The sequence below is a fragment of the Dendrobium catenatum genome, unplaced genomic scaffold (genome assembly GCF_001605985.2).
Source record: "Dendrobium catenatum unplaced genomic scaffold, ASM160598v2 fragScaff_scaffold_742, whole genome shotgun sequence".
Lineage (NCBI taxonomy): Eukaryota > Viridiplantae > Streptophyta > Magnoliopsida > Asparagales > Orchidaceae > Dendrobium > Dendrobium catenatum.
The window spans coordinates 278,422-304,214 of record NW_021319204.1 but is presented as its reverse complement, the minus strand read 5'-3'; the positions used below and the strand labels follow the sequence as shown (position 1 = coordinate 304,214).

At 35.2% G+C, this 25,793-nt stretch overlaps 1 protein-coding gene across 2 annotated transcripts in view; it reads right to left on the bottom strand.

Moving 5' to 3' along the window:
• The window catches only part of LOC114580018 (protein tas-like), a gene marked incomplete at its 3' end in the record, with an annotated part of 80,401 nt that extends 54,852 nt beyond the window's left edge, over positions 1–25,549 (bottom strand). Inside the window, 3 exon segments of one of the 2 annotated variants that reach the window (XM_028696395.1) lie at positions 23,437–23,520; positions 24,879–24,974; positions 25,171–25,544. In XM_028696395.1, the coding sequence (XP_028552228.1) occupies positions 23,437–23,520; positions 24,879–24,974; positions 25,171–25,383 (393 nt within the window). 2 annotated transcript variants of the gene reach the window in all.
• Positions 25,550–25,793: the final 244 nt, after the last annotated feature.

The window sequence follows — 25,793 nt, the reverse complement described above, 5'->3', positions numbered from 1 at the left end:
TCTGATCATACAGACGAACAGGTGTTCGTCCGCGGCGATCAGGCAATAATGATTGTACATGCCTAATGAATTCGTCCGAATACAAATTGACAACACGATCGTACATATGAACGGGTTTTCGTACAGATGATCTTTAAAAAAAATAATTGTTCTAGAAAATCCTGTCATTTTTGTACAGACAAAAAAATGAAAGGTTCGTATAGATGCTGTCTTGTTCATACAGAACGATATTTTAACCAACCCAGAAAAAAATTATCATGTAAAATCCAGTGATGTCGTACAGTACGAATGGAAAAGGAATTTTTAAATTTACACATGATAACCAAGATTCTTTTCCAAAAATAAATCAACAAGATCCATGAGACACAAAAAAGAAAACAAAAATAATTCAAATGAAAATAAAACAACCATAAACAATCACAAAATAAAACAAAAATCTAATCACAAATAAATAGCAAAAACAAAAATATAAACATAAAAGAAACACACCACAAAAGCAAGTTGCAAAATTACAATTTTCAAGCATGAATATCAATAACACCCAATCTGATTCTTAAGTTGCTAAACATTTCTAAAGAAATAGTATTGTGAAAATATCTGCAAGTTGATTTTCAGTAGCTACTTGATGTAGCTCAATTTCTCTTTTAGTGACATGGTCTCTAATGAAGTGATGTCTTATGTCTATATGCTTGATCATAGAGTGTTGGATAGAATTTTTTAAAATTTAAATGGCATTCTTATTACACAAAAAATTGAAATAGTGCTAATTAAAAACCATAAATCTGTAAGTTATTGTTTTAACCAAAGAATATGTACCACACAACTACCTAAGGCTATGTATTCTGCTTCAGCAGTAGAAAGGGCTACTGAATTTTATTTTCTACAAGACTAAGAAACTAAAGAGTTCCCTATAAATTGACAAGTTCCAAAAATATTCTTTTTTATCAATCCTACACCCTACAAAATCTGAATCAGAATATCTAATGATTTCAAAAGAAGAGTTATGACTAGGATACCAAATCCCCAAATTTTGAGTTCCTAAAAGAAATCTAAGAATTTTTTAACAGCAGACAGGTGAGATTCTTTTGTATCAGGTTGAAATCTAGCACACAGACAAACACTAAACATGATAGCAGGTCTGCTTGCAATTAAATAAAGTAATGATTCAATCATCCTCTAAATTTTTTTTGATTAACAGATTTGCCTTTAGAATACTTATCTAAGACCTGAGGAACTCATGGGAGTATATAATGGTTTAATATTATCCATTTCATATTTCTTAAGGATATCATTTACATGTTTTACTAATTTAAAATTGCGCAATATGAGGCTCGCCTTGAGGTGCGCCTCGCCTCATAAGACTTATGCCTCACCCTATATATATTAAAACTTACATAAATCCTGAAGTAAAGCTCCAAACAAATCACACTTCGTGTACCCCCATGTCGCAGAACCTTCCTCTCAACTGTCAGCTCGTCGCCTTCGCCACAACCACCAACGTCATAGCTGCCATCAAGGATCACTTAAAAGACACACATCACCTCCACCTCTAAAAATTTTGGAATATTAACCTCATCTTTATGTTGATAAAAAAACATTTTTGAAAGAGAAAGATGCTTGAAATAAATGAAGAAGAAGTATATTGAGAGGCATCGGACCTCACAGGATGAGACAAGAGAGAGATCAATTTGTTATAATGACGACTCAAATAAAGATACCCTCGGTGATGATAATACAGATGATTTTCTAGTTGTTGCCAACTATTCAGTCCTTTTTAGAAATTAATGTAGATGAGTAGGGAACTAAGAAAGAAATAATTTGAAGTTAAACTTAATATTATATAATACTTTTATGCAGCTTTTATATTTAATAATTTTTTTCTTAGATAATATTTATATTTCAAATACATTTCATGCAATTTATCACTAGCCATCTACGTCTTGTGCAATTTTCTGTTTCATATGTATGACATAATGTTATTTCATTGTTCAATAGAAAGATAATATCATTTTTTAACATATTATTTGAGCGTAATATAAAAATATACTTTTAACATTTATTTGCACTTAACGTAATTTTTTATTTTGAGGCTCACACCTCAAAATGCCTTGAGGCTTATGCCTCACCTCACAAATAAAAAACTCCTCAATACTTAATTATGTAATTTTAAACATTGCATATTTTGACTGACTAAGAAATATGTCATCCTCTGTTTTATGTTAAAAGCAAGAAAATAACTCAAGTTTCCAATCAAACTCATTTCAAATTCTATACTTATTATTGTTGAAAAGTCATCACAAAAATTTTTATCAGTGGATTTAAATAAGATATCATCAACGTAAATTTGAACAATAAGAATATCATCTCCTATCCTTTTTATGAACAGAGTGGTACCCACACTTCCTTTGACAAAAAAATTTTCTAGTAGGAAAATACTTAACCTTTTATATCATGCCCTAAGTGTCTGTTTTAGTCCATACAGTATTTTTTTCAACTTAAAAACATGATTAGGAAACTATGAATTTTCAAAACTTAGAGGTTGCTCAATATAAACATCTTCTTTTATCATCATATTAAGAAAAGCACTTTTAACATCCATTTGCAAATAATTTAAATCCTTTAAAACAGACAAAAACTAGAAGAACCCTTATTGCTTCAAAGTCTGGCTATAGGGGAAAAAGTCTCCTCAAAATCAATTCATTCTATTTGATTATATCCCTTTGCCACCAATCTTACCTTGTTTCTAATCACTACACCTGAATCGCTCATTTTATTTTTGAAAACTCTCTCAGTTCCAACAATACTTTGATTTTTAGATCTTTCTACCAATTCTTAAATATCATTTTTAACAAATTGATTCAATTCTCCTTGCATAGGTAAAATCCAAAATTCATCAAAAAGTGCTTGATTCATATTAATGGGCTCAATCATTGAAATAAATGTCGAGTGATTAACTTCTTTGCTAAGTCCATACCTAACCCTTCACTTGTGTCTCCTAAAATTAGTTCCTTATGATGACTTTTAGAATATTTCCATTCCCTAAGCAACTTATTTTTTGTTTCAAAATTTTCTTCAAAATTTACATTTTCAATTTCTTGGGTATTTTCTTCAATGTCTTCTTCTTCCAACCTAGAACCTCCATAAATATGATATTAATCAAAAACTATATAAGTGGTCTCCTCTATTACGAAAGTCCATTTATTAAAAACTCTATAAGATTTGCCAACACTTGAATATCCAAGAAAAATTCTTTCATCAGATTTAGGATAAAATTTTATTAGAAGAGTTTTTCCAATGTTATGAATAAACACTTTACATCCAAAGACATGTAGGTGTGAGAGGTTGGGTATTCTAACTTTAAAAAGTTCATAGGATGTCTTATTCAACTTAGATTTAATGTTCACCCTATTCAGAACATAACATGATGTACTAACCGCTTCAGCCTAAAAATATTTAAGAAGTGAATATTCAGTCAACATGACTCTTGTGGCTTCTATTAAAGTTTTGTTTTTTCTTTAAATAATCTCATTCTGTTGTGGGGTCCTAGCTAGTAGCTGAAAAATTATGATCAATCCCTTTTTTTGCAAAAAAAATCAAATTTTTCATTTTCAAACTCTCCTTCGTGATCACATTGAATTGCAAAAATTTCACAACCTAGCTTCATCTGAATCCAAGTAGAAAAATATATCAACTCTTCAAATGATTCACTCTTATAAAATAATAATCTAATACAAGTGAATCTTGAATAATCATCAACAATCACATACTCAAAAGTTTTTCCTCCTAGACTTACAGTGCTAACAGGTACAAAGAGATTCATTTAAAGGACTTCTAAGGGTTTGCTAGTTCAAACATCCTTAATTGAATGAAAGGACTTGACTTGTTTTCCTAATTGACATGCATCACACAGGTGATCCTTAGTGAAGTCTAATTTAGGTATGCCTCTTACCAATTTCTTCTGGATAATCTTCATAAGATTTTTCAAGCTTGCAAGACAAAGTCTTCTATGTTATAAACAAGATTCATCAGTAATAATTTATAAACAAAAAGTATTAGAAAATTTGATAAAATTCAAATCAAGCATATAAATATTGTTTAATCTATCTCTGTGCAACACATTAACTCCATTTTTGGCTTATAATGTAGTTTGCAGGCAAAAATTTTATAATAAAACATTTATTACAAAGCTGACTAATACTTAACAAATTATATTTCAAGCCTTCCACCAATAAAACATTCTCAATTAAAAAATTCTTTGTATTACCAATCATACTTGATCTTACCACTCTCCTAGTGATATTATTATTATCTCCAAGTGTTACATTACCTCTAGTTCTGGCCTCCAGCAATATAAATTGATTCGCATCTTCAGTCATAAGTTTTTAACATCCGTTGTCCAAGTATCAAATGCTCTCACGAGGGCTTGTATGAGAGTGTTTCTAAAAAATAATCAAACGTTAGACTTGGGAACCCAAATAAATTTAGGTTCGACTCTTGACAATGATAATCCAAACGTAAGTTTGATACGTTGTGATTTATGCACCTTAAGTCTCCACACTAAATATGTTCTATTATAAATAGTGCAAGTGTGGGAAATTACCCTATCATTCTATATAAAAAGCATTTAACACCAGGATAAGGAATTATCAATCTATGTAAGTTATAATATCTTTTCATAAATTATAAAATTATATGCTTTTGATCAAGATTGTAAAATTATTCAAGGGTGGAGGTGTCTTATCTTCTTTAAAAGCTTTCAATTTTTTTTTAAGATATAAGTTTGCACTTTCTAAACCTGAATTATCAACTTTCAACTCATGTTCTCTTTGATCTGATTTAGCCATAAACATCTTAAAATCATTTTTAAATTCATTATAAGATGTTTTCAATAAACCATGCTCCTTATTCAAATTATCAAATTCATCTGGCAAAGTTATGTGATTACTATCTATGTTTGCATGATCTTTTTTAAGGTTTTCATACTCTTTTTGTAAATTCAAATGCTCAATATTAATGTTTACATGCAATTTTTTGAGTTTCATATATGCATTATGAATTTTCTTAGAAACATAAAATAATTTCATCATAGAATAAGTCACATATATCTTCTTGATCCGAATGATCAAGTTTATCTACCATTAAGCACAAGTTTGTGACTTCCTATTCTGCTTCTATTTCTGAAGAGTCTGAAGCTGAGTCTGTCCAGAAAGCTCTTTATAATCTTTTCTTGTCCTTCCTAACATTAGTTTTCTTCTTAACTTTCTCTTTGCTAGGGTTAGCTTTGAGATTTGGGCAATCAATTTTTATATGTTCAAGCTTCCTGCATTCATAATAAATAGCTTCATTCGAAACTTTTGCATTCATGTGAATAAGTGAATTTACCCTTGTTCCAATGCTGACGTCTTCGTTGTTTTCTCCTAAAAAAACTTTTGAATTGCCTCGTCATAAGAGCAATATCTTCCTCATCCTCTGACATTGATTGATCACATTCTGAATCATCAACTTTTAAAGCAATATTCTTCTCTTTTTGCTTGTCACCTGCATTAATCTGTCTTTGATTTACTTCTTGCTCATAAGCAATCAATGATCAAAACAAATTGTTAATAGAATATACGTTCAGATCTTTAGACTCAGTTATGACAGTTATCTTTACATTATTAGTAGGTAAAGGACGTAAGATTTTATTAACTTTTTTTGAATTTATTAATTCTCTACCTAAAGTATGCAATGAAGTAACAATCTAAGTAAATTGTGTATACATTTTCGAAATTGAATCATTTGATTTCATGCGAAATAGTTTATAGTCGTGTAATAAAATGTTCAACCTGGATTGATTTATCTCATTTGTTCCTTCATAATTTATGCAAAGCCTATCCCGAATTTCTTTTCCAATTTTGCAAGTTGAATGTGGGCTCCGAAAATTCGGCCCCGGCCTCCGCCCACTGTGCTTATTTCTTTTTTTCGGGGGAGTTTTAACGAATTAAGTTCTGGGGTAAATTCTGGAAGGTAAATGGGTTTGTAAATAAAACACTATCCAGAGATTCCGCACTCATTTTGCGATGACTTTATGATCTGAGTTATGGTTTCCTATAGGCGCAAGCCCCTATAATTAATTACTCCTCCCAGTAACGAGAGAGAACTTTCGATTAAGACTACTCGTCAATCAGATACGTAGAAAAAATGTATTATCTGGCATATAGTAGCAGTTTGGGTTTAGGTATTGGAGAGTTTGGATGTTTGATATTTAAAATAGAAATTTCACCACCTTGCACTTAAAGCGGATGGTGGGGGAATGAATGATAGACCTGATCACGATCCCATTATTCCGTCATCTCGGTCCATCATGATCTCTGGTTTACTTAGTAAGAGGAGGTAGTCGACCCAACCTGACAGAAGGATCCTTGTCGACAACAATGGGTTGCTTCGTCCAAGGGTACCTTGTAGATCTTGGATGGATGTTTGTCTAAGAGGACAAATTTGAATCCACCTTAGCTAACCAAGGGCTTTTTGCCCTATCAATCATATCCTATTGATTCATATCTCAAGGATTTGATGTTAGTAAGGAGCGTATTGGCTCTGATCATAACTGGTATTTTGTGATGTCATTTGACGGCAAAATCACTAAGTTCAGAGGGCTCCATGTCATAGCAGTTTATCCTGCGGTGCCATTTGGCGGCAAAACTACCAGTTAGAGGACATGTATCACGACCTTACTGGCAGTAGATAGTTTGAAAATGGATCCTAGTGATATTTTAGACTAGGCAGTAGCTCCATGTAGGCTAAAGTAAAGTTTAATTTGTCCACCCCAACAAACTATTGCGGAGGGTAGATGAATTTTGCTTTATGTGATTGATGGATGATTTTAATTTTAAACATCTTTGGATTTTTTTGAATTTTGGCAATTTATGTGAAGTTTTGGAGTTCTGATAAGCATTTGGTTGAAATTTGAATTGTGAACCCCTCCGGATGAAATAGACATTCAACACGGTCATCATCGGGGTGTTTGGGATTATTTTCATTTGAAAATAGTTGCATTTTATAGATGAACCTTGTCGACTCCATCGAGTTATCGATAAAGTATTGGGTTTCGTAGGCTTTAAAACCTTTATTAGTGAATTCATATTGTTATAGGCCTTGAAGGCTTAATATGAACGTATTAAGATAAATATATCGGTCGCCGCAACCGTATATTTATTTGATGGTTCAAACCATGTCAACTCCTATTGATCCATTGTTGGAGAATTTTTGTATCCTCAAACGGATTGCATATTTTGTCATCGATTATGGCATAAGAACATGACATATTACCCCGAAGGGTAAAAATATTATTTTTCTTATGGACTCAACTATAAAATTTACAATTTGAAATAGAGATTCCCCCACTCAATATTTGGTTGATATTTTTATTAGAAGATTGGAGCTTACATCCCAACAACACTTGTTGGAGGAATTGCCCGAAAGATGAGGGCTTATAGAGTGATTTAAAATCAACCCTAATCTCGGACCCTAAGACTAAGGTGAGGACTACCAATAGGTAGTGCCTTGAACCTAAATCTAACGAGTGCAAAGGGGCTTACAAACTACATCTCACAAGAGGTATAGCCTGCCCGACTTCTGGATTTATTGTCCCGCCTATAAGGGACTACCAGCTAACCCTCCTAATTGTTTTTAAAACAATGTCATCCGGTCTTAATGCAAATGTAGAGTGGGAATGTTGTTTTTATTTATAAGGTAGGGCTTACAACTTGGCTTTGAGGCCAAGATGCCTAATTATGTATGGTATGCAAATGCTGACTCACAAAAAGAAAGATTTTGTTATCTAATCCTTATGTGGAGGCATTCTACATGTGACATACTTTGGGCTATGCATGATTATTTTAAGCTTTTAGAAAACTTGGCCCTTTGAAAGAGAGCCATGTAAATTTTCTTTTATTAGAAAATCATGGAGCCTAATTTCATTTTTTAGGTTGCTTACATTTTAAGGGGTAGAAAACTTATTTTTTTTATCCTAAAAGCCTAACGTAGCAGAGTCCAGGCCATACCCACAGAAACAAAAGAAGAAACCTAGGAAAGACATGATGTTCTATTGCACACCCAGTAAACAAACAACACATGCTTTCATATATAAATAGAGTGCAATAAAAGTAGATAGAGTCCAAATTATTACAAGTATGTTTGGCAGTTGAGTTGTCTGTCATTATACAACCCAGTTAAATTAATTACAGATTCTACTTGTGGGGTCTTCAAGCCTTACAAAAGTTCTTTGGGCTTCATCTCCCAAAATGTATATCTTTTCCATTTCGCTCCCTTCTTTTGCTCCAAACCCCCACAAGTTCACATCCTACTTCTAATTAAATACATGACATAAAAATAAAAAAGACTCAAACCTACAAGACAGAGTTAAGCAGCAATTTATATGATAATCATATTATATTCCCAAAATTGGCCTAGCACTTAGAGTGCTAAATGCTAGGCCCCTGCTTCTACCCTATTGGTCATGTCTCTTGGGGGTTTTAAGCAGGGCCTACAAGCAAACAACATTATGATAATCATGAATTAATTTACCCCCTCTTGGACATGTCCACCTACACAGAAAAGCATGTATTTTTCTATACTAACCACTTAAGGGCAAGCGCCCACACGCAGACAATCCAAGGGCAATAACTCCACAACATCAATCGCATGCGCACACAAAGAAAAAATCCTAATCCTAGCATGCCTAAGGGGTTGTGCACCTAAGTGTGTGTGGTATGTCACACTAAGGATTCTCCTAGAGTTTGGGTCTAAGGAAGAAGTGCCCAACATGTGACTTTTGGGCCACTTGTTGAGGGAAATTCTCCTTAGCTTTTGGAGCTAAGAAGAGGAGGTAAGAATCTAACATTTAGCTTTTGAGCTAAATGTTGGAGAGCTCTCTCTAGCTTTTGGAGCTAAAGAGATGAGAAGTCTCCTACAACTTTGGAGTTGGGGGAGAATTGAGAGAAAATGCAACTTTTGGGTTGCAAATTCACAAAGGTCTTTGGAAACTTTGATGTCCAAAAGAGGGTTGCACCCTTCCGACTTCAGTTTGGAAGGGCAAAGAGAAATAGGACTTGAATCCTAAGCCTGGGGTGAAGTTACTTGTTGTTTTTGTTTCAACAAATAATAAGATAAATAGAATAAGATTAAACAACCCAACATGGATTGAATAAAAGGAAGTTCCATACAACTTTTGAGTTGTAGGAAGATAGAATTTCTCTACAATTTTGAGTTTGTAGAGAGGAGAGGGTGCCTCCTTGAATTTTTGTTTCCAAGGAGGTGGAGTTTCATTTTCTTAATTTGGGTTAAGAGAAATGAAGAGAATTTTGGGGGTTTCCTACAATATAGATTTGTAGGAAAAGAAGTAGTCCAATGTGTAATCTAGGGATTGCAAATTGGAGGAATTCCTTTGGACATGTGGTGTCCAAAGAAAAGAAAGGTTTCATCCCTCCAATTTTGGGTTGGAGGAGAAAATGAGAGTGGATGTGACTTGGAAGTTACAACCCCAAGAGGATTCTTTGAACATTTGGTATCCAAAGAAGAGAGATTCATTCCTCCAATTTGGAGGGATAGAGAAGAATGAAATGCAAATTGGAAATTGCAAACTCATGAAAGTCCTTTGAACATTTAGTTATCCAAAGAAGGAAATACACTCTTCTAATTTAAGTTAGAAGAATGAGGGCAAGAAGATGGATTTGGATGTTTTCCTGTAATCTTTGACTTATAGGAAAGAGGAAAGGAAATGCAACTTGAAGGTTGCAAAGTGGAAGACTTTCTTTGAACATTTGGCGTTGAAAGAAGGGGACGTCCACTCACCCAATTTGAGTCAATGGAATAAGAAGAATTCCTACAACTTTTGAATTGTAGAAATTAGAGAAGGAACATGGAGATGTCCCAAATAATCATGTATGAGAGAGGAGGATTGTTGATTTTGTTTCAACATACATGTGGAGGATTACTTAGAATTTGTTTCTAAGATTTGACCACCATGTAATGACATTTGATTGGAATATTTGGAGATTCCAAATTATCATACATGAGAGAGAGGAACATTCATTTGTCAATTTTATGTCTTAACAAACGAAGGGAAAGAAAAGATTGGTTGGTTTTATGTTCCAACACAAGGGTTGATAGCCTAGAGTTTGACTCCAAACTACAAAGATTCATGTGTAGGAGGAGCATTTAAAGTATTAGATAGTCTCTAAATACAACACATGAGTGAAGTGTTTGTTGATTAGATGCTTCAACAAACTAAATAGGAGAACTTGAGAGTTTGGTCTCAAGTTCAAGTGATACACACGATGGACATTTAGAGCTTAGAGAGGCTCCAAAATATTACTTATGGAAGTGTATGCATTTGTTGATTTTTGTCTCAACAAAAGGGAGATGACTTAGGACTTGTTCCTAAAGTCATGATGGTTAAAGTTGATGGATTATTTTGAGGCCTTGAGAAAGCTCCAAAATATCCAAGATGAAGGGTAATGGACAAATGCTTATTGATCTTGTATTAATAAACAAAATGTCACAAACCTAGGATTTTGGTCCTAAGTCAAAAAGTTTCATGCATCGAAGTGTTTGGAGCCTTGAGGTGCTACAAACCATTATGCATGGGGAAGGGAAAACTTGATTGGAGAATTCCTGATTCATGAAACGATCTCCAAATCAATTTTGGCATGATTTGAGAGGTCCGATAGGGTGGACTTGCTCCTACGACTCTTCTTGGAAAGATAACACATGGTGTCATATAAGGAACCTAAAGACGTAAGATGGAATGTCATTGAAATTCCTATGGATAGGCTCTAAGAATTAGTTTTATAGAGTCTAAGGGAAGCCTAGGGGTGAAGGCTTTTGATTGTCTTTTCGAAAGCTTCACCAAGTGTCTAAGTTATGTGTTAACACCCTTAACCGTCAACTTACAAACTACACTAAACATGTCCAACAAACTTCCAACATATGATGGGGTGTAATCTATAAGCTCTTTGAAGCCATAGAACACCTCATCTTCGCTTTGCAATCACCCATGAGTTTGGTGGACATATTTATGATTTTGCAAATTGTAGGAAAAGAAGGGGTCATAGCCATTGACATAGAGCGAACATTCAAAAGGCAATAACTCACACAAGCTTACTTTAGCATTTATGAAATAAAAGCGCAATAAAAAGAGAGATTTCGCTTTCTCCCTAAATTTAGAGAAGTTTAAGGATGTGTTCCAATCATCCTTTTAGTTGTAGGATTTGCAACATGAGTCAAAAATGCTCATGGACGATCCCACAACTTCGTAAAAAGGGAATGATTGAAATACATGCTTAAACATCTAATAAATCTAGAGGGAATCGTGTATGTCAAGGCGGTGTAAACCTATCACATGCATACTAATTTTGTCATAACATGCAAGTTTTAGGGTGTGTTAACGCATGCCACACTTAGATAATAGACCCTACGCTCCTACGTTTTATTTGACATCGAAAGAGCCGCTAAACCTAGGATTTGGTTGTAGGTAAGGGTTCTAAACATAACATGAATGATATAACATGCAAAAAAGGGGGACATTGAATACCAATTCGATGCCCCATCGCCACGTCGCTATCTTTTTAGCTCTCATATGAGAGAAAATCATGGAAGATCACTTGATTTTCATGATTTAAACAAGTGGACAGCTGAGATAGGATTTTAGGAGAGCGAAAATTGAAGTTTCTAAGGACCTAAGGCTTAGAGGCGCAACCACATAACAATTGGCCTTGGGGGATCCTAGGTTTCACTAAGTTTTAGTGCTATACCTCTCCCGGTTTGTCCTAGCGCTCCGAATTTCTGTCCAAGCTGCTGTCCAAGCTCCAATCCAAGTTCTAACTGTTGTCCAAGATCCGCTCCCAGCTCCAATCCGTTGTCCAAGGCGTTTCGAAGGCCTCCTTTGCTGTCCAAGACGTTCACAAACCTCCAAACTGCTATTTGGGAGGTTTTGAAGGACCTTCCCTGATGTTTGAATGCTTCCGGACGTGGATTTCGCTTTCTTTATCACCTCAAAGTAGTCGGAGATGATGGAGAAGGAAGAACAGGAAGATACTTCCCTCTCTTGGTCCAAAGAAGAGATAAATGGCAGCTAGGGATTAGTAACCTCAAGAAATCAGTGGCCGAAGACTGAAAGAGTCGGCTAGCCTCCTCCTTGCGCACGGGCTGGACAAATACGCAGAGCCAGTCGGCTCTGCTTCCTCTTCTCGGGACGGAGGGACGAAGGCAAGCGGAGAAGAGCAGAGAGTTTGACCTGGATGAGGTCAGACGCACGCAGGGAGGGCGATTTCAGCCTCCTTTCGCTCTTTGTCACTCTCTCTCGCTCTTTCTCTCTGGATCGGGACGGAAACGAGAAGGGGAGCCGAATGAGGCTCCCCACTCCCTCTCTCGCTCTTTGTTTCGCACGCCAGGAGCAAGTCTACCGCCCAAACTGCCCAATGTGGCCTCCTCTATGCGCGAAACGATGGAAATTCTACTTGAGTAGATTTCCTGCATGATTAGACACAAAATTGGGTGAGATTTGAGAGAAGATCTCAGCCTTAGGTTTGGATTTCTGATTTGGGAAGTTGATTTAGCCCAAATCAGTCAATTGGAGCTGAAATTGACTTCGAATTGGGCTCGACCCGAATCGATTTGGGTCCGATTTCATTCGATCGAGTCAATTTTGCGAAATTGAACTCCGATCGACGCCGAATAACGTCGAATTGGGCTCGACGATGCTCGACGAGGTACGATTTAAATTGATTTGATTTTAATTTAATTAAATTGAATTGAATTTAATTAAATTAAGGCTTAATTTGGGTTAATTTTGCCTCGACGACATTCGATTGGGTCGATCGAGCACGATCGAGCCTAGTCGGGCTCGATCGGGGTCGGGTTAATACGAAATATTCGTCAACATCCATATAGAAGGATCGGGTTCGAACTTGAATTCACTTATTGACCCGCGCAGCATCCCTAGGCATCACGTGTGTACGAACAACACACTCGTCGGGGGCTCGTGCGGGTATTTTGGGGCATTTTATAATTATTTATTAAACCTTGTCGACTCCTATTTATTTGCTTAGTAGGATCGGGTTCAAATTAATTGACCCGTACAGCATCCCTGTGTACTTATAACAAGCTCGTCGGGCCCCATGCGGGTCTTGTAATTGCATTTACCCCTTGTGTACCTACGTGTATACAAACTATAGTGCATGTGTGGAGGTACTTTGAAATATCTGTAAACGTCTTCTATCCGCTTGCATGGATGTTGCGGATCCAGTGGCATGTCATAACAGCTTCTGAATTGAGTTGTTCGTTGCTTTATATAGGTCGATTGTCATGCAGTACTTGTTGCTTTCTGCATGTGGATTATAGTGCACTAATGAATCTCCTGCTTTCAATTATAGATGCTTGCATCTATTGCGATTCTTTTACATTTGCTCATAGATAGCATGTTGAATGTAGAATAGGTCCTCGAAAATTTATATGTGCTTTTAAATGGTGTGTTATATGTACCATAAATTTCCTACAAAAACCAATGGGGACTGGCATTTGTTGTAGCTCATTGCATTGTTTAAAATTGCGCAATATGAAGCACGCCTTAAGGTCCACCTCAGCACAATTTCAGTGAAAAATGCCTCAAGGCTTACGCCTCGAACTTTTATTATGAGGCATATGCCTCATCTTGGCTGAGGCCTGCCTTGAGAAGCGCCTCGCCTCGCTGGCATGTGGCATACGCCTCGCTCTATTTATGTATGTTTTTATTTAAAACTTAGTTAAATCCTATACAAAATCCCCAAAAAAATCAGGCCCTCTTGCGCTCTAAAGCCGCATTAACTTTCTCTCAACTACGTTTACCTCCAGCCCACCACCTTCGAAGTAGCCACCACCGTCAAAGTTGCCGCTGGGGATCACTTGAAATCTGCATACCGCCACCATCTCCTATAAAAAATTTAAGTATTACTCTTATTTTATGTTGATGAAAAACATTTATAAAAAAGGAAGATGGTTGAAATAAATAAAGTAGATTGACAGCTATTGAACCCTACAGGTTGAGGCAAAGGAGAGGCTAATTTTTTATGACGACTCAAATAAAAATCCCCTTAGTAATGATATTACATATGATTTATGATTTATTGTCAATTATTTTAACTTTACTAGTAATTAAATGTAGATGAGTAGGGAACGAATAAAGAAGAAATTTAGAGCTAAACTTGATGCTATATGATACGTTTATGCAATTCATATATTTTATGTTATTTTTCTTATATGATATTTGGATTTCAATTCTATTTCATATAATTTATTATTTATCACTATATATTTTATATTAATTTTTTTTCATATTTATATAAATTTGTTACTTTATAGTTCAATAATATATCATCCTTTAACATATTATTTGGGTATTATATAAAAAATCACTTTTAACTTCTATTTTTTTACTTTACGCAATTTCTAAATTTTGAGGCTTATGCCTCAAAATGCCTTGAGGCTTACGCCTCGCCTCATGAACGAAAAAGGCCTCAATACCCAATTACGCAATTTTAAACCTTGGTCCATTGGCCTCTTGCTTGTGATTGATACACCGGGCATACAACAAATCTTCTATGGCAGCTCGTAAAGATTTGCACTTGTTGTAGTCATTTGACATATTGTTCGTATATGTCATTTAATATGTATAACGGGTCGCATACAAGGGCCCGTGGACACTTACATTTATTGCATATCATCTAGTGTTTGCTTGTAGATAACATGTGGTATATAGCGGGTCTTTTACGACATCTTGTAAAGAGCTCGTATCTGCTACAGTTCACTTTTGTATTTACACTGTAGATGACACATTGGGTGCATGATGGGTCTTCTATAACGAATTGTAGATATTTTACACTCGCCGTATCTCATCCGCTTCTACTTGCAAATAGTATGTAGAATGTATAACGAGTATTCTACAACCCCTGAGATATTTGTACTTCACTATGCATCATATGTCCTTGCTTATAGAGGGCCGGTATATTTGACTGATGTTGGACAATTATCGACTATATTGCACCATTACACCTATTTATGAAGGCGTGCTGTATCCGATACACCGATACACAGATACGCCTCTGATACTCCACCGATACGTGTCGGATACGCCAAAGACGTATCCAATTAAAATACTATTTAATTTCAAAAGGACACGCATATCCGATACACGTGTCCGTTGAAAAACAAAAAGAAATCCGAAAAAAAAAAAGATGCGTCGTATTTACTCCCGTGGCTGCGAGCAAAGTTCTCTCATTTCCGAGATGGATTTGAGTCTCTTGATGATATGAGAATATTAGAAATTACTAATCTTTCACTTGATGAGCTTGAATTAAAAGCTATGATATTTATTGAAGATGATATAGAAGTTCAAAGACAAACCACTGAAATACACGTATTATATCATTCCATCTATTGAATAGTTGAAACTTTATGTGCTAGACAATTTATGTTTATGTTTTTGTTGTTGTACTAGACATTTAATGCTTACTTATATTTTGATATTATAACCTACAAGGCTACAAATGATGTTGTTGTCATTTTTTTTGTAATTTTAAATATTATGCTTTGATTGATTTCTTAGTTTTTATGTATGATTTATAAATTATGATGTCGTGTCCGCGCTGTACCCGTATCCTGTATTTTTAAGAATTAATGTGTGTCGTATCCGTATCGTGTCGTATCCATGTTGCCGTATCCGTATCGGTGTAACATAGATTATCAACCATGGAGGTGTTATAGTGCCTTTGCCCTAGCAATTGGTAGATACATTGAATGTGCCATGCTGTCTCTTCCACCTTTCTTCATGTACTTGATTGTAGACATGACTTCTATAGTCGTTCATGGACAAGTTGTATTGTCTTATACCATTTATGTCTCCTCTTTAGTGCTCTTAGGTGGATGTAGAAAAGATTACTACATCTTCTTACATGATTGTTGTGTTGACTGTATCAACTTCAACTTTGTTATTCACAAGGCAGTGTTGCAAAATATTTGTTTTATTTGCTAAATGCCTTTCATTCAATCTTCGGGTGAGTTGCATTCATCATTATTGCGCATATGATAAATCACATACGATTGCTTGTAAATATTTCCAATCTGATCTATGAGCAAATGATTGTATGCAAAGAAAAAACTTTCATCATTGCATATAGGTAATATGTGTCCCTTGCTTTGGATCGTTGTTGTTTGCAAACTGACCTCACAAGGATACTGATGTATACACCATATGCCTTTTGTTATCCCACTGTATGATTTGTAAGTGAAATTGTTATCACTTTATGTCAACTTGTATTGATCATAAGAAGATCAAATTCCAACTTGCACTTGTTTATGAATCGCTTGAAATTGTTCAAATGATGTGGGTTCATTGATCTTCGTTATCATTTAAAGTCGTCCACGAGCGTTCACATGTTTCTTATGGTTGCTTGTAAATGAAACGTTGTATGTGTAGTAAGTCTTTTGTTGTCATTAAAGAGACCATAGTGTATAGGCAGAGCTCTTATTAATTCATTTTTGCAAGTTTTGTTATCTATTAAAAACATCATATCATGTCATAGAATTTAATTATGTCCAAATTTCCTTTAAATTCAATATCATTGATCTGATTCATCATCATTTGCTAAATGTCAATACTCCTTGTGGTTCACTTGGGTTCAAGCTCAGGTTAATGTGCGAGTTCAAGTCAAGTTCATGTCCACATGTCCTCTGCTTGAGTTCAAGTAGCAAGCTCAAGTTCTATGTCCCCTGCGGTCCCTTGAGTTCAATCAAGTTCGAGTCTTGTTCAAGTCCGAATTCTTCTTAATCAAGTTTGATTTAGGTTTTTATTCATTTATTCAACTTTGAGTTTAGCCCATTCAATGTTCAAATTCAATGTCCAAGTCCTTGTTTATTTGATTTCAAGTCCCATTTTTTGTTCAAGTCCTCAGCATCTTCAAATGAAATTTCGGCAGCCTCCCGGCATTTCCCCTGTTTAGAGGAAAATCCGAGAGACTAGCTTTCCCCTCGTCACTACTTGAGCGCTTCGAGTACGTGTCAAAATGACAACGCGGCCACAAATTCTTCAATCCCTGCCCGCTACATGAGCGTTTAAGGGTCTTCGGGCACCTGTTGAAAAGAGCACAAGGATTTTCTCACGTATGGGTACTTAGTTTTGTCCCCCTCACGCTACATGAGCGGTCCGGGGATTGCCTACCTCGTCGTAAGCGCCATGTCGATTTCCCTCCCTACTATGCTACGTGAGCGTGTAGGGGGTTTGTCGGCTCGTCGCAAGCCACGAGAGAAGAATTTTTTGTGTTAGAAGTTTTTTTATACCTTTGAGTAGTAGCGATGACGACAAGAAAAGATGCATACAAAATTATTATTATTATTATAACTATGATTATAATCATCATAATAATTTCTTATTATTATAATTGATAATAATAATTTATTATTATTATAACTAATAATAATAACATAAGTAGCTATTATTATTATAGTTATAATTAATGATAAATTTAATTATCAATTATAATAATAACTAGTTAATCACTAATCCACGAGAATAACAAAATGACTCTAGTATTGCGTACTGTTTAAATTGAGTTAAAATCAGGTAGTAGTCATGAGGTTCGGCTAAGTCAACAAGAGGAACCAAACTTGAGAGGCTCGGGTTTGCGGCTATTTGAAAGGAAAATGGGTAGATCAGACGGAGCAAATTCGGACAAATTAGAGAGGAGATCGGCAATGGGAGCTGGGGTTCGGCACTTGGGGAAGAAGGAAAGGTAAGGAAACAACTCTCTCTCTCCCACTCCCTCTCTCTCTATGTTTTTTTTCTTTCTCTAGGCCGAAGGGATTGGAAGGCTAGGGTAGAGGTTGGCGATGAGGAGAGATCGGGTGTATGTAATTAAAGAGGAGGAGTTCAGTGGAGGCGTTGGCGTGACCTGGATGTCGGAAGCAACGGCATGAGTTCGGTCGCAGGTAAGGGGCGAGGCCGTGGAAGCTGCTTGCGAGAGGGAAGGAAGTGGCGACGGAAGCTTGGCGTTCGGGATGGGGAAGAGTTTAATTGGGGCTGCTCGTGGAGGAGGACAAGAAAGGCGAAGGGAGAGAGAGCCGAAGGTCTTCGGAGGTCTGGGACTGGGAGGATTCGCATGTGTGGGAGATGTTTGCATAAGGCGGAGAGGAATCGAGAGCTCTCGTTCCTCCTCTTTTTATTGACGCAAATGATAGCAACATCAAGGTGAAATCGCGCACACGAGGCATGGGTGAGTGCATTCAGCGTCGTTCGCAGACTACAATAGGATTTTCGCAGGATTTTGGCAGGAAATCAGGTATGGGCTTTGATAGATTTGATTTAAACAATTTGTTTTGTTTTGTTTTATCTTATGGAGGTCAACATTGAAACACGCATGTAATCCTCAGATTTCAAGGCAAAAAAAAACTATTTAAACATCTAGCATTCAACTGTGCTAAATCTTTTTCTTCTAATATCCAATCAGTAAACAGTGTTTCAATTAAAATGCCATCAACAACTATAATAGTTTTAGCGTACCCTTCTTGTACTAATATCTACATGCGATAGCCAAGTGATTGCAAAAAAGTAGACATGCAAGTTTTCCAAAAATCAAACGGGATGTTATCGAATAAAGGTAGTCTAGTGATCGAATATCCTTCAAGAGTATTCCGGTTTTCAAAATTAGTCATGATTGTTGTTCAAAAAGTAGACTTTAATTTTTGAAATTTAGCTCTAATACCACTTGAAAGTTCATGTAAGTTGTTAAACTTTACAGAACTACCCCAAGGCTAATAAAGGGGGGATGAATTGGTTATTTAAAAAATATCTTCGATTTTTGAAAAACCGTTTCAAGAAAATTTAATCAATGATCTTAAAATATGCAGTTATTTTGATATAATTATCACAAAAAAATTTCAACCACAAAACTTCAAAGTGCGGAAAAATAAAAATATTGAAAAAATATAGTGAACAAATGAACGCCAAATTTTATAGTAGTTCAGTCCAAATTTGACCTATATCCACTTCCTGAAGACTTCTTCTTCAGGTATTGCACTAAATCTAAGTAACTCTCTTTTTCTTCTAATATCCAATCAGTAAACAGTGTTTCAATTAAAATGCCATCAACAACTATAGTAGTTTTAGCGTACCCATCTTGTACTAATATCTACATGCGATAGCCAAGTGATTGCAAAAAAGTAGACATGCAAGTTTTCCAAAAATCAAACGGGATGTTATCGAATAAAGGTAGTCTAGTGATCAAATATCCTTCAAGAGTATTCCGGTTTTCAAAATTAGTCATGATTGTTGTTCAAAAAGTAGACTTTAATTTTTGAAATTTAGCTCTAATACCACTTGAAAGTTCATGTAAGTTGTTAAACTTTACAGAACTACCCCAAGGCTAATAAAGGGGGGATGAATTGGTTATTTAAAAAATATCTTCGATTTTTGAAAAACCGTTTCAAGAAAATTTAATCAATGATCTTAAAATATGCAGTTATTTTGATATAATTATCACAAAAAAAATTTCAACCACAAAACTTCAAAGTGCGGAAAAATAAAAATATTGAAAAAATAAAGTGAGCAAAAGAACGCCAAATTTTATAGTAGTTCGGTCCAAATTTGACCTATATCCACTTCCTGAAGACTTCTTCTTCAGATATTGCACTAAATCTAAGTAACTCTCTTTCCCCCCCCCCCACACAGAAAGGCAGAGAAGCCCTTACAAACTCTCTTCCACCAACCCGGTGCGGCAGAGAACAATCGTTTTTCTCACCCTCCTGGTGAAGGCAGAGAACCATCATCCTTTTTCACCCTCGTGATGAAGGAAGAGAACCTAGACGTCCTTTTTCACCCTCCTGGTGAAGAAAGAGAACCTTGACACAATGTTGAAGATCTTCTCTCAAAAGTCTCCAGAGGAGATGGACATAAATTTGAAGAAGACAAAAAAATCCTCGCTTTGGGCAACCTTATGAATCCCTCGTAACTTTCTCTCACTTGATCTCTCACACTTCACTCTCACAATCTCTTCCAAACAATCATACTCAATGGCCACTCTCAAGAGAAAATCGCAGCAAAAGTTCATAATGTAAGTTTTTAGGACTTCTTATATAGGAAAAATAAGAAAAATCATCCAAAAACTGAAAAATACAAGTAAAATGACTTCATACAGTACGATCATGAATCGTCTATATAAACAGTTCAAAAATCCCGGTATGAATTTGTACTAACCTAATTTTGTACACTGTTAGTCGTCTGGACGAATTAAGATCGTATTGTACGAACAGTTCAAAAATAGTGTTTTCGTTTAGTACGATCTGATACGAACCTTAATTCATACAATGTTAGTCGTCTGTACAAATACATATCATATTGTACGAACTATTCAAAAATTAATGTGTTCGTTTGGTACGATCTAGTACGAACCTAATTTCGTACTCTGTCAGTCGTTTGTACGACTTAAAATCATACAGTACGAACAGTTAAATAAATCAGGCTTCGTTTGGTAGGATCTTAGACGAACCCAATGTCGTACTCTATCAGTCGTCTGTATGACTTGCCATCGTACATTATGAACAGTTCAAAAGTAAAAGCCATGATTTGATTGACTGCATTCTGGAGCAAAAATTATGACAAATCGTACAATATGATATAGATATTGTACAGTACGATTAGTTTTAAAATTTTAAGTTTTAACTCTCTCCCACTGTGTATGCACGGTTACCCAATTACAATCATACTCTCTCATCTCAAACTCAAGAAAATAAAAAAAAATAAAGATTTATAGACTTTATTACATAAAATCATATTCTACTCTATCTTAAAGTCTTCAGTAGTCTAAAGTATAATTTTCCTTAAATTACACACAAAAACAAATAAAAATATCTAGTACATGCTAGGAGAACCAATAAAATTAACAGAACAATAATATTTTGCTATCATCAAAAATCACAATCTAAATCTTGATTCCTGAGTTGTAACATTTTCTTTGTAAGAGACCTTTAAGGCCTAATATGTACATATAAAACCAAATACTTTGGTTGGCGCAACGACCGTGGATTTATTCAATGATTTAGGTCATGTTGACTCTGCCTATTTGTCGATAGAGGATCAAGCTTGAACTTAAGTTCTTTTCTTGACCCACACAACATCCTCATACGTCACATATGTGCATACGTCATGCTCGTCAAGGGTCATGTGGGTATATGCTTTTGAATGCATTTTTACATGATGTATTTATATGATAGCCCTACGAATATAGTGGGTATGTATGATATATATGGATGTGTATATGCACATTTGCACGAGTACTTATATGTTTGCATGTTTACATATGTACTTTCACACTTGTATGCATATTTGTGTATTTATATATATGTATTGCATGTTAGTCAATTGTGTAGAATACTTTCATATGTTACTCATGCATTTGCATAATGCATTAGTGTGGTGACTCAAGGCACTGACGTAGTTGTTGACACATACACTAAAGACGCAAAAAGAGGAGAATTTGGCAACTTAATGGGTCAGCGGGCACGATACATCCATTAAGTGGTCAAACGACCTCCGATCACCAAATGGATTTTTGTCATTGCGATTGGAGCGTCAAATTTACCTAAGTGGAAGCCCCTTGCAGTCAAATCAAGCGAGAACGATCAAAATCAATGACCGACTCTCAAAAATGATGCGAGACGCTGCCCAAAAAAATCCGATCGCAAAACAGACTTCATTGTAGTGTTCTAAACATCTAAGTTGTCTAGAAACGACTGTAATTTTACCTAACAAAATTTGCATAGAAAAATCAACGCAGATCCCGAGGCGGCGACACTAATTTCGAGTTGTGAAAAATATTTATTTTATTTTATTTTTATTTTTATTATTACTTCTGTAATAATAATAATAATTTTTATATAAAAATAGAGAGGGCACCCAGAAACTGCAGCAACCATAGAATTTGCTTTCTTCGGCAATTATGCAGACAATCTTGGTTTGGAGAAGGATGTCATGCTTGTAAATATTAATGTATACTCAAGAAATCAATTTTTAAGGCCAAAATCTTAAATCATGTAATGCCCAACAAAAGGAAGAAGATTGACGTTTTATTAAAATAAGTGATGTCAGAAAGCAGGAAATCTCCTAATCCACTATTTTACCCAATTATGGGCATGGATAATAAGAAGACTTCTTTAGCAGGAACTGGCTTTTGTTTGGCTTCATCTTTTGCTTAATCTATCAATACTTTCAGCAAGTCTGGAAAAAATATTGTACTTAATCCATCAATACATCTACTTTTTCCAAGGCATCCAGTTTGTATAAAATGTGGATGCAATTCCCTTTATATTCTTGGGTGGCATGCATTTCAAAGACTGAGCTTATAGGCCCTCTAGACAGCAGGTATCTAGTTATCTTGGTAAGCCACCTTGCTGCGCAACCTTAAGGCCACTACAGTATTTTTGTACCATCTTGGTAAGCCACCTTGCCCCGCAACCTTAAGGCTACTACCATCTTTTTGTATTTCTCGCATATCTATTTCAGCAGCACTTATATCACCCAATTTACACCATTAAAATGAAATAACAAAAACCACATAGCATAGTACAATAGATGTTTTATAGAATTCCCATTATTGTCTTCATGTATCACTCAAATTAACCACCCTTCATTTAAACCTCTAATTGTAGTCCTTCAAGGCAGTCTGATATGCACTATGATTCTCATGATTAAAAGATCCAAGATATTTATGTGCATCTCACCGAGTTACCATCTATTTTTCTATTTATAACAGGTAATCATTGTCATTTTCAATCAACGTGTGATATATCGGGTTCTTAAAATGCCATTTAATCCTCTTTCTAGTTTGTTTAAGAACAATATCTCATAGTGGAATGCATGTCCTAGTGAAACTTATTATTTAGATTTTAGATATACTGTTGGCCTATATTATGAAATACTTTAGATGAAAGAATAATTCTCTTTTATTAGCATAAACACCGGCCTCATTCACTTGCATTATGCAACTGACTTTAATAAAAGGTAATATATATTGCTAATTCCATGAAAAATCTATCTGTATCCTAAATTTCCTCCTCTAAAAGTTCCAGTTAAAGTAAATGAGAAGGGATGTCCCATAATTGTATGGTACTATGCATAAACAAAAAGACAAGCTAAAATGTAAAAGGGCAAGTTTCAACACAACAAATTTCATAGTCCATTAGGAAGATAAATATGTTTTTTTCTCTCCAATGAGATGGAATTTAAAAGAAGAGCCAATGCTATCATCCTAAAATGATGTTTTTATTATCATTATTTCACTTCAAACAACTTAGAGCATAACCTTGTTTCTGAAACCAGCAAAATGACTTTCATCAACATTAGCAAGGAATTAAGAATGTGCTGTGCGCACATACCTTCTCACGTGGCCTTAACTTCATCCAACTTCCTATATATAAATCTGTTTTCCCATGTGTCTGCTTCTTCATTGGGATAGGATACTACAAAGTAAAAACATTATGCTCAATTAATATGTTCACGAAAGAAAATACTTTAATAATTAGTGCATATCCAAAGTACTTACGCCTTGTCACATAGTCTGCAGGAATCTCATCATATATGTACCACTCCTTCTATTAATGGTGGTGGGAAAATATTATAGTGCACCAACTTAGTTGTTATTTTCTAATCATCAACTTATTTAATAATATTTCTACTATATGTGCAAGTTGTACATGGAGTAGGGATGTAATTAAGTTAGCTTAATTTGTTAACCACCATGCATAAGACATAAATGATCCCAAGCTTCAGCTGGCTCATTCAATCAACTAGCACATAAAAATTGGTTGGGATAATTTACAATGTTTAGATCTCGAGCATTTGAATAAAAAATAATAAAAAAATTAATGCTTCATTATTGCTCTATCATTGCAACTACATTTCTTTTGTCAACTATCACAATTCTCATCCCTTTCTCTTCTCCATGATTATTCTCGTATCCTCCTATTACTCCAATCAATATCCCACTACAGAGATAAACAATGTGTTAATCAATGTATATATTATAACAACATCTGCAGAGGAACACATGTTTCTTCCAATCAACACCGACACCATTAGATCAATATCTCCTCAATGGATTTATGAAATAGCAAAATTGAAGCTTTCTTTCACTAGATCAATGTTAGGTAGTTTGATCTACATCGTTCCCATTACCATGATTGGACTCATTGTTCCCATAAACTACAATGGTTTTGTCGGAACCTCATAATTTCTTAATTATTACTTGTCAACCACCTCAAAGGAATACTAAGAGCAGGGATCAAGTTAGATTTGAATTCTTCTAATTAAGTTCAAGTCAAGCTTGTAGGATTTGACTCGAGCACAACTCAACTCATTAACACTTGTAATATAGAAGTTCATCAAAGTGCCATAAAGAATTGTCGTAGCTAAGGAGAGCTAAGAAGTAAAATTTGAGAATGACAAAAATCAGCAAAGCCATTTAACAGCAATGAAAGTAAGGACAAACAATGAGCCAACAAAGGTGGAAAGATCAGGTAATGTCAAATGCTAAACTGGTGGTCCTATAGATCAATGCAGTAAATTATCTGAAAAGAAACTGAGAAATCGAATTTTGTTTAAAAAAAAAGGAATATTATCTAGAAAACTGTGCTAAAAGCAATCTTATTAGAATTAGAAAGATGAAGCATGGGAATAGATCTTTCCAAATACATTCATTAACATAAAATGATAGCATCCAATCAAATAGCACTGGGACTAGCCATTAATGCAAATCTAGAATGAGAAGAACTAATTTTAAATTCAATAGCATCAAAAAACGAATAAGTTCAATACTCACACCCTCTGCCGTATCTAGAATATTGATTCCCCGATCAAATGCATAGCTTAGCAACTCATGAGCTTCCTTCTCTGTGTTCTGCTGCCCAAATGTCATCTGAAGAAGTGAAAGGAATAATACTTTATCAGGTTTTCAACCAAAGAACAGAAGGCCACTTGAAGCAGTAATACAACAAAAACCCCACATTCCAACTTAATGCGGAGCAAAAATATCAAATTATAAGAGCAGTTCAGAGCTAAGATTTTTTATAATTCAAAAAAGAGTCCAACAGTAAGAATAGGAAGCAACATACGGTTCCCATTGTTATTTCGCTAATTCGGAGCTCAGAATCGCCAAGCTTCCGAAATTGCAAAGGGCTACCTTCCTGCGATGCTCTAATAAAAGACGCAATAGGCCACCGTCGAGACCGTCGGCCATGAGGTGCTGGACGCCAGCAATGCCTATTCGTGCAAGTCGAGAAGTCTAGGCGAGTTATGGCGCTAAGAGAACATGGCCCAGCCGGCATTTCTTTCCACGGTAGCCACCAATTTTCTAGCTAGTCGCTACTCCTATCTACCAAAAAACTTGCCTTTTATCTCTGTGATAGTGCGAAAATCAAAATTTTTAGGGCTATTACGCTGATTGCGTTTTGATCCTAAAATATATATTTAGGAATTTTGAGAACTTAGATTCTTCAACGTGTGTTTCGAATTCAATGCATTTTAAGAGAGTGCATTTGAAATTTATTTGTACGGATCATTTCGCTATATGAAAAAGAACATTGCGTTGAGTGAAACAGTGTAAAAAGAATCCACTTTACTTATATTATTTGGTTCAATTTGAATGAATGTAAGATAAATATAGGTGATTATTTTTAATTATTTTATTTGAAGTAAAATGAATGCAATATAAAATTCAATGATATTGGAGATCCAT